This window comes from Equus asinus, chromosome 2 (genome assembly GCF_041296235.1).
Source record: "Equus asinus isolate D_3611 breed Donkey chromosome 2, EquAss-T2T_v2, whole genome shotgun sequence".
NCBI lineage: Eukaryota > Metazoa > Chordata > Mammalia > Perissodactyla > Equidae > Equus > Equus asinus.
The window spans coordinates 27,841,258-27,850,465 of NC_091791.1; the positions used below are offsets into that span (position 1 = coordinate 27,841,258).

The following is a 9,208-nucleotide window of genomic DNA, read 5'->3' on the forward strand; positions in this document are numbered from 1 at the left end:
ACTTCTCTGAATGGACAAATGAACCTCTGATAGACCTCAAGTTGCTATACAGAAGACAGTCTCCTAAAGATAATAAATGACTCTCAGATTCTTACCTTACTTGTTGGACTACTAAACAGCATGCTATTTAGTTACATCAGATTTCACTTGAAGTTTCAGGCCCTAACCTTGATTGGTTTACAGGCCTCTTCTCCTGGATTCCCCAAGGAGTAAGGTCCATTGTGGAGGGGATACTAAAATTTTGGTTGTGTATTTTGCTAATATGTGTGGTTGTCTATGTAATCATAAAATGTGGACTTATGTGTTGTTCTGAAGACACTGATCAGAGTAGTAAAATATTAGTCATGCAGAACATACCTCACTCTCCCCCATCTGGTACCCAAGAATATTTTTTAAATAAAGGTAGAACAATTTCATTTCTCTGACCTCAAACTTTGCCCTTTCACAGCAAGACGCAGCTAGAGCAGTCTTCACCCCCATTTCCCAAGATTGAGGAATGATCAAAAGAGAGGGGGGCATTGAAACTGAGGATGAAGCAGTCAAAATTTCGCTGGATTAAGGTGAAATTGTGCCTTGTACCCACAAGATTAATGTGGGAAACAAAATAACCAAGGTTTCTGAGCTTGCCTTGCAGAACAGCAGGAGGACCACTGATACCAGAGAAACTTGCTGACAGCCTCCTGCCTGCCTAAGCCTCTTGCCCTAGCATTGAGAAGCTAAAATGACTGATTGTAAACTTTGGATGTCACAGACCAAAACTCCACCGTGTGCAACAGATAATCATGCCTGTGCAAGGACTTTTAGAACTTCAGCGCCGAGAACGTCAGCTCCCCCTGCCCTACCTAAAACCCCAAATAAAAACCCTTGCTTGTAGCTTTTTGAGAGTTCTGGATTACAGCATTAGCTGCCTATTCTCCCTGATCAGTGCTTTGCAATAAAATTCCTACTTTCTTCCACTACACCTTATGTCAAAGATTGGCTTTTGCTCCGAGGGTGAGTGAACTCACTTCAGGCTCGATATCAGTTCCAAGACCCAGACCCTTGTAACCCACCCTGATCTTGAGGGGACATTGCTGTTAAACGAATGCAAAAGGGACAAACAGGGTGGGGAAATCAGCACCTAAGAGTTCATTGGGTGACAGGGCTTAAACCTGAACTGGACATGAAGGGGGAAAGACACTGGGATTTGGGGAAGAACACCAGGTCCAACCAAGCAGCAACGGGTCTGTGGAAGGACAGGAAAGACAAGGAGAGGGGGAGAAAGCTATAGGATTTGAGGGCAGAAATTCTAGGGTGAGGAAATAAGGCGGACGGGAAGATTCTGGGTGAGGTCGAAAGATTCTCGCTCCCTAGCAGATGACAAGGAACTAGGCGGGGATACAATCAGCCGCTGCTACTCCACCCACTGGCAGCACTTCCATGCCTAACTCCTCCCTACCCGCAAGAAAAACGGCCGCCGCCAAGCGAGTCCAAAGACGGAGACAAACGAGAGTGGGAGAAGAGGCCCCGCCCAGTTTTGGGCACTTGCCCTTCTCCAAAATGGCTACCGCTGCGCTTCTAGAAGGGAACCGCTCTGGGCCCCGCCTTTGATCTCGTTGGTGGGGCTGGGGGATGAGAGCTGCACCGCGCGGGACAAGTCGCCGGCGGCGCCCGACGGAGCAGGTGATTTCCCCTCCAGCCCCCGACCCAGGGCTAGGAGAGTCGCGGAGAGCGTTGACCCAGGGTACCCATTCTGTGTGTTCCCCCACGGCACCCTCCCCCGGGGCCCGCCGGACCCCCATCTCTGATTCTTCCCATAGCCTGTATCAAGGCACATCCCAGCTTGCTCAGGCCTCCCTCGTCATGTGTCCCCTAGGGCCGCAACCGCATCCCGGTGCCCTCTAGCCCACTGTTCTGAACCCTTACGGGTACCGCGCTAGCTTGTTTAGCGAGCTCCTGCTTCAGGGGTCCGCCATCATCGCGGTCCCACTTCCTGTGTTCCCTCCTCCCCGCGTTTGTGCTCCCGCCTGACTTTGGATGCCGGAATTCCTTGTACCCCTGTGTCCTTGGCGCCTCTAAGACCTGACTTGGGGCTCAGGGGACAATGATGTCCTCTGGAACCTGCGTTATGGGACTAGGGCCCCAGGAGCTGGGCTTCATAGGGGCTGGGACAAGCAGTGAAGACCTCCGTGCTAGATCCTCTGGGTGCCCAGGACTTCTTTCACCCTGGTTCCCAGGACTCCTCCCACATGGCTTTCTGCTCTCCCTCCACCTTGAGCACCTCCCCTCCCCAAGGGAACAGCATAGTACTCCTAACCTCAGTCTCACTTAAATTTGTCCAGAGGATCTATACCAAGCATCTGGAGATGTGCTTGGTCCTGAGGACGCTCTCAGGCCAGCTGGGGGCAGTGAGGATGGGCAGTTGGGGTTGGCTGCCTGGAATAAGTGAGTCCTGCAGAATGAGAGGCAGAAGGAAAGACGTTCTGAGTAGGGAGAAATGGTATGAGCAAAGATTCTGAGTTAGGCAAGAGGACCAGCCATGGAGGAGAGGAGGATCAGAATATAGGCTGGGGCCACACGGTTTGCATCCTGAGAGGTGGTGTAGTGTTAGTGGTTAACAGTGAGGGTTCTGGAGCCAGACTGCCTGGGTGTAAATCTGCCATTAACTTACTTTGTGACCTTGGGCAAGTTAGTTAACTTCTCAGTGCCTCCATTTCCTTTTAGGTAAAATGGGATAATGTGATAATATTAGTATTTATATTTTAGGGTTATTTTGAGGATTAGGTAAATTAATACATGTAAAGTGCATGGAATAATCCCTGGCACATTGTAAGCAGTCAGTAAATGCTAGGTGTTATTAGCATCATCAGACATGTTTAAACAGGACTCATGACAAGACGACAATCACATTTTATGAGTGCCACTAACCAGTGAGCCCTGATTTGGAGCCGCTAGAAAGTAATGGAGTTCTGTAGGCTACAACTAGAATTTGAAAAGTCTCTTGGGTAGCATGTTCTAAACCTGAAGAAGGCTGGCTGCTCAGGCTGCAGTTTCCCCGACTCAGGAACTGTGGAGGAGAAGACTCTAGGCAGGAAAGAAATGCTGAGGAAGGCTAGGGGAATGGAGAAGGGTGAAAGTAAGAAGTGGAAAGCCTTGAAGGCTGGATAAAGTTTGGGCAGCCCAAGAACAGGAGGCGGGAGGATGTTCCTTTAGGAGACAGGCTAGAGCAAAAGCTCAGGGGAGGAAGACATTTATCTTGGGCACAGTGAGGAGTTTCCCAGTAACAACTCCCTGGCTCCAGACCTTGGTTAGAAACCTAGAGGCATCAGACACATTCTTGAGAGCTTCTTCCCTAGTAACCCAGCTTTCATGCAGCATCCATGGGCCTTTGTCCCAGCAGAGGTTGTCAGCAACTGACAGCAGCCAGGATTTGATGTAACCCAGTGTGGATGTAGGTCTCCACAGGGGGCTGACCTCTTGGGAGAGCTGCATGATGGGATCTGGTATGCCTGGTCTGAGCAGTTCTGCTCCTCCCCAGGGCCCATGCTGGGGTCTGGAGCAAGAGGCAGGCATCCCCCTGGTAGGCTAGGGCTTCTCAGTCCTGCTGTCCAAAGTGACCCTTGTGCTAACACAGCAACTCTGTGTTGCCACTTGGGACCAGGGAACTGTGATCGTAGATGGTAGCCCTGTCTCAACCCACTGGAGAGTCTTGCTATCTCCCCATCCCCAGAGTAGCCCCTAGAATATGCAGTCAGCTAGGCAACTTGGATTTACATCTTGACTCCCACAGTCAAGCCAGGTGACTTTGGGCAAGTCACTATACTCACTGAGCTTCAGTTTCTTCATCTGTAAGGCAGGGAGTAACTGTTTATCGATTATCTACTTCACAGGAGATACTGAGTGTATTTTGATGAATAAGCCAGGTGTGTAGCACCTGCTCTCATGAAACAACTAGAGGAAACATTAAACATTGCCCAACAACTACTTAATTATAACTGTGAAAGGTGCTGCTAAGTAAGGAAAAGTGCAGTCTGCAATGAGGGTGTAAGATGGAAGGGACCAAACCAGTTCTAGAGGGTCAGGGGCAGCATCCCATGAGGAAGGAAATTTTAAACTGAGACCTGAAAGGTGAGGAGTTAGACAAATGAAGGGGTGGAGGTGGAAGGTTGCCTAGGCAGAGCAAACAATAGGCCCTTACCATGAAAGGGCTTGAGTGTTGGCAAACTGAAAGAAAGCCAGGGTGGAGAGGAATGATCCAGGGAGGGTGTGGTGCATGGTGAGGCTGGAGAGATGTAGGCAGGGGTAAGGCCCTGAATCAAAGGCGACAAAAAGAATCTGGACTTATCTGAAGGGAAGGGGGAAGATTTTTTTTTTTTTCCTTTTTCTCCCCAAAGCCCCCCCGGTACATAGTTGTATATTCTTAGTTGTGGGTCCTTCTAGTTGTGGCATGTGGGACGCCACCTCAGTGTGGCTTGATGAGCAGTGCCATGTCCATGCCCAGGATTCGAACCGACAAAACACTGAGCCGCCTGCAGCGGAGCGTGCAAACTTAACCACTCGGCCACAGGGCCGGCTCCTTTATACTTTTTTTTTTTTTGGAGGAAGATTAGCCCTGAGCTAACTACTGCCAATCCTTCTCTTTTTGCTGAGGAAGACTGGCCCTGAGCCAACATCCACGCCCATCTTCCTCTACTTTATACATGGGACGCCTACCACAGCATGGCTTTTGCCAAGTGGTGCCATGTCCGCACCTGGGATCCAAACTGGCGAAGCCCAGGCTGCCAAGAAGCAGAATGTGGGAACTTAACCGCTGTGCCACCGGGCTTGCCCTAGGGGGAAGATTTTAAGCAGGAAAAACATGATTTTTGGTAAAGATCACACAACTATGACCTTTGAGGAGAATAGGTTTGTGGGGCCAAGATGGTAGTGGGAGAAGGGTTAAGAAGCTCTTGCAGTTAAGGCAAGAGATGGAGCAGAGTGGGAGCAGAGATGGAGAGAAGTAGATGTGTTGAGAGATAATGATCAGGGCTTGGAGACTGATTGGATATGGGATGGCAAGGCGTAGGATGATGTCAAGGTTAATTCTCAGACGGTGGCAGGAACAGCTGGCTGCATAGATGTGCATTTACTGAGGACAGCCTTGGAGGAGTAAAAGGTTTGGGAGAATGTCAGTTTGGGACATGTTAAGTCATCCACATGGAAGTTTCAGAGAGGTCTATGTACAATTTTGTAGCTCAGAGGAGTAGACTGGACTGGAGGGTTGGACATTTAGGAATTGGTGACATGGAGTTGGTACATAAAGATGTGGGCCCAGATGAGATCTTCTGGAGATCTAGAGAGAGAGGGTGCAGAGTGAGGACAGAGGAGGGGCAGCCTTGAGCCTGAGCTTTGCTGCCACATTTAGAGGGCAGTAGAGGAGAGGGGGCAGAGAAGTAGAAGAGAAACAGGAGAGTGTGGTGCCTCAGAAACCAACAGTGATGCTGCTTGAAAAGGCAAATATTAGGTGAAACCATAAGAAATTGCCCCTTTCTTCCTTTCTCCCTCTCCCCCTCCCCCCGCCTTCTTTCCCCTCCTTCCCCTTCTCCTTCTCCTTCCTTCCTTCCTTCCTTCTCAAAAACAGGCAGTATTGGCAAGCTCATATGGTTCAACCTAATTAGACCAAAACCTGAAAAAGTAACTCTTGACGTTAGCCTAAGAAATTCTGGGAAAGATTTGGGAGGAGAAGCGAGACTGGAGTTGGAGAGAAGTTGCTAGAATGGAGAATAATAAGGGCATAGAATCTAGGACTTGGTGGTTGATAGAATGCAGCAGGTGGGGCTGAGACAGGGCAAAATCAAGGGTAATCCCCAAGTTTCAGGTTTGGCAGCTGAGTGAGTGAATGGTGTGTCAACCGGTGAAACAGGAAGAGATGTATATTTGGAGAGGGGATGTACACAGATGGGGAGGATATCATGAATTTGGAGTAGGTGGAATTTGAGGTGCCTCTTGAGTCTTCCGAGGGGGAATGATGGGATTCCTTCCCACCTACATGTTCCTGACTCCTAAATACAGACTTTTGAGAGCCAAAAGCATGCAGGTGGGAATGAAGTAAGTCAGTAAGTATTTACTGAGTACCTACTAAGTGCAGGCGTTTTTCTAGGTGTAAAGGCTATACCAATGAATAACACAAAGTCCCTCCACCTCGCTCTTCTTGGAGCTTACATTCTATGGGGGAGGACAGACAATAGGCAAATAAAGATCAAATAACATTAAGCTGTGGCAAATGCTATATAGAAAATAAAGCAGGGTTGGGATCAGGGAGTATGAGGAATAGCTATTTTCGGTAGGTTAGCCAGGGAAGGTCTCTCTGAGGAGGCAGCATCTGAGCAGAGCTCTGGAGGAGGTGAGGGGGTGAGCCATGTGGATGTCTGGGGAGTAGGTAGGAAGAAGCTGAGCAAGTTTGAGGAACAGCAAGGAGGCTGGTGGGGCAGGAGTGGAGTGAGTGAGGAGAGAGTGGTGAGGTTGGAGAGGTAGGCAAATCTTGTAGGTCTCTGTAGACCTTGGGAAGGAGGATGGAAAGTCCTTTGGAGATAGTCCCAAGCTGCTGGAAGGGCAAGGATTGGGCAGGAAGAGAGAATTCATGAAAGACTTCCCCTTCTATCTGGGCCCCAGAGCCAGAAAAGCCCCTTTGTGCAGAGGGTGGGTGGCCCACTCTGGGTGGGGGAAGGGCTGTGCTCTATCCTGAGGCCTGCTCCTTGGGGGGCTGGACAATGGGGCACTTGTGGTTGGACTTGGGGGCCAAGTGGCCCTCTCAATGATGAGATTCCTCAGCCAGGAGGCATGTGACTCCAAGACCTTGGTTTCTTGCCAGAGGGTCTGGGCCTGCTGCTGGGGAATGGGGTGGGGAGATGGGGAGAGGTCAGGGGGAGGGGCGAGGGGCACCCCCACTCTGGAGGCCTTCTGTTGAGACAGTGCCCTGCCCTGTCTCAGGCTGGAGGAGGTGGAGAGACAGGCAGGGAGGGGGCTGTGGCTCTCCTTGAGGGAGCGGGGGAGGGCTGGAGAGCTGGAAGCTATGGGCAGCATCAACAAATGGTTTCCATAGCAGGGCAGGAGGGAGGAGCTGGCAGCCCCTGGGCCTAGTGGGTAGGGGCAGGCAGAAGAGGGCCTGACAAACCAACATCTTGTGTCCCTTCAGAAGAGGAGAGAGCATGGAGCTGGAGAGGATTGTCAGTGCAGCCCTCCTTGCCTTTGTCCAGACGCACCTCCCAGAGGCTGACCTCAGGTAGAAGCAGCTCTCCTAGAAGGATCATGCTAGGGCCAGGGTTGGAGCTGCTGGGCCGTACTCTGGGCCCTGGTCAATGGAAAGACTGGGGTGGGAAGCACTTGGCTATTCCTGAGGTGGGGGAGGGCTGATTATGATTTGCTGGTATGGCCTTTCCTCTTATCCTGTCCCTGTCACCCTTGTTGGATAGATGGGAACCCAAAGTTCTGAGGGAGGGTGGGATACTCTGGCCTCAAGCCTTGAGGTCTGGCTCATGGACCCCGTGAAGCCAAGGGCTGGGGTCTCAGGCTAGGTGGGGGTGCTGGAGGTATCCAGTATCCTACCCAGGGCTTGTCCTGTCCCCTTCCTGCAGCGGCTTGGATGAGGTCATCTTCTCCTATGTGCTCGGGGTCCTGGAGGACCTGGGCCCCTCAGGCCCGTCAGAGGAGAACTTCGATATGGAGGCCTTCACAGAGATGATGGAAGCCTACGTGCCTGGTTTCGCCCACATTCCAAGGTGGGGCCTGGCTGGAGCCAAGAGGAGGAGGGGGGCTAGCTGATTGTGGAGGGCGGGCAGAGTTGTCTTCTTACCACCCTCCTTGTCTTTTTAGGGTTACAATAGGGGACATGATGCAGAAGCTCTCAGGGCAGTTGAGTGGTGCCAGGAACAAAGGTGAGTCTGGGGATCAGGCACTCGGGTGGCTCATAACCCCCAACCCCCAAAGCCCTGGCAAACCTGATGCTCTCTCTGCCTCTTTAAGAGAACCTGCAACCGCAGAGCTCTGAGGTCCAAGGTCAGGTGCTCATCTCCCCAGAGACCCTGCAGCGGCCCGAAAAGCTCAAAGAAGAGACTAGGTCTTCTCCTACTGCTGCTGGGGATACTCAAGATGAGGTACTGCTAGAGGAGGGTACCGATGAGGGAGCAAGGGGGCAGGAAAGGAGGGAGTACTGCCTCTTGTCAACATTTATGCCCACAGGCAGCCGGCACCGAGGAGGAGCTGCTGCCAGGGGTGGATGTACTCCTGGAGGTGTTCCCTACCTGTTCGGTGGAGCAGGCCCAGTGGGTGCTGGCCAAAGCTCGGGGGGACTTGGAAGAAGCTGTGCAGATGCTAGTAGAGGGGAAAGAGGAAGGGCCTCCAGCCTGGGATGGCCCCAACCAGGTATCCTCTGTTAGATGCCCCCCAACCCATGTAGCCTCAGCTACATCCTACCTTAGTGTTAAGCCCCCGTCCCTAGCCTCTCCCTATCTGCTTCTCCTGCTGGTGCCCTAGGACCTAGACCAGGCTTCCCCTCTCTGCAGGACCTGCCCAGGCGCCTCAGAGGCCCCCAAAAGGATGAACTGAAGTCCTTCATCCTGCAGAAGTAAGTCTGGGCTGGGCTAAGCTGGGCCTTAGAGGGTCTTCCCAGGGTGGCAGGAACTTCACCCAGCCAGTTTTTGGCAGGTACATGATGGTGGATAGTGCAGAGGATCAGAAGATTCACCGGCCCATGGCTCCCAGGGAGGTGAGAGGGTTGGGGCTGCTAGCGGTGTGGAGTGGGTGGGACTGTCTCCTGGGCTCTGTGACTCACTGCCTGATTGCTTGACAGGCCCCCAAGAAGCTGATCCGATACATCGACAACCAGGTAGTGAGCACCAAAGGGGAGCGATTCAAAGATGTGCGGAACCCTGAGGCTGAGGAGATGAAGGCCACATATATCAACCTCAAACCGGCCAGAAAGTACCGCTTCCACTGAGGCATTCACTGGACTCTGCCGGAGCCTTCTAGTCTCAGATCCCAGAGGGATGCAGGAGCCCTACACCCCCACACAGGGTCGGCCCTAACTCCTGTCCCCCTTCTGTACTTCCTTTCTCCACACTGTTAACCTCCTCTTGGAGCTACCCATGGGCACAGTAAAGGTAGCCCCAAGAAGGTGTGAGTGCACTCTGGTCATTTCTGCCTCAGAGCTGGGGTGCTGGGGTACTGTGTCTGTCTGACTTTCTCTCCCAAT

General features: G+C 52.0%; 1 protein-coding gene across 2 annotated transcripts; it reads left to right on the plus strand.

Moving 5' to 3' along the window:
- Positions 1–1,323: 1,323 nt before the first annotated feature.
- CUEDC2 (CUE domain containing 2) lies at positions 1,324–9,133 on the plus strand. Of its 2 annotated transcripts, none has more exons than XM_014851887.3 (9): positions 1,324–1,662; positions 7,154–7,240; positions 7,593–7,736; positions 7,831–7,892; positions 7,981–8,111; positions 8,197–8,379; positions 8,520–8,581; positions 8,662–8,722; positions 8,807–9,133. In XM_014851887.3, exons 2-9 carry the CDS (start codon positions 7,167–7,169, stop codon positions 8,951–8,953), a joined length of 864 nt encoding a protein of 287 aa, XP_014707373.1. In that variant the 5' UTR covers positions 1,324–1,662; positions 7,154–7,166; the 3' UTR covers positions 8,954–9,133. The 2 variants fall into 2 exon arrangements, with proteins under 2 accessions (XP_014707373.1, XP_014707383.1); XM_014851897.3 differs by having other exon boundaries at positions 1,527–1,662; positions 7,157–7,240.
- The last annotated feature ends 75 nt before the right edge of the window (positions 9,134–9,208 follow it).

Excerpts from the sequence above, each read along its gene's own strand:
- CUEDC2 (XM_014851887.3), top strand. The coding sequence starts at position 7,167 with ATGGAGCTGGAGAGGATTGTCAGTGCAGCCCTCCTTGCCTTTGTCCAG. Across the intron at positions 7,737-7,830 it reads GGTTTCGCCCACATTCCAAG|GGTTACAATAGGGGACATGA; the intron begins GTGGGGCCTGGC and ends TTGTCTTTTTAG. Across the intron at positions 8,582-8,661 it reads AAGTCCTTCATCCTGCAGAA|GTACATGATGGTGGATAGTG; the intron begins GTAAGTCTGGGC and ends AGTTTTTGGCAG.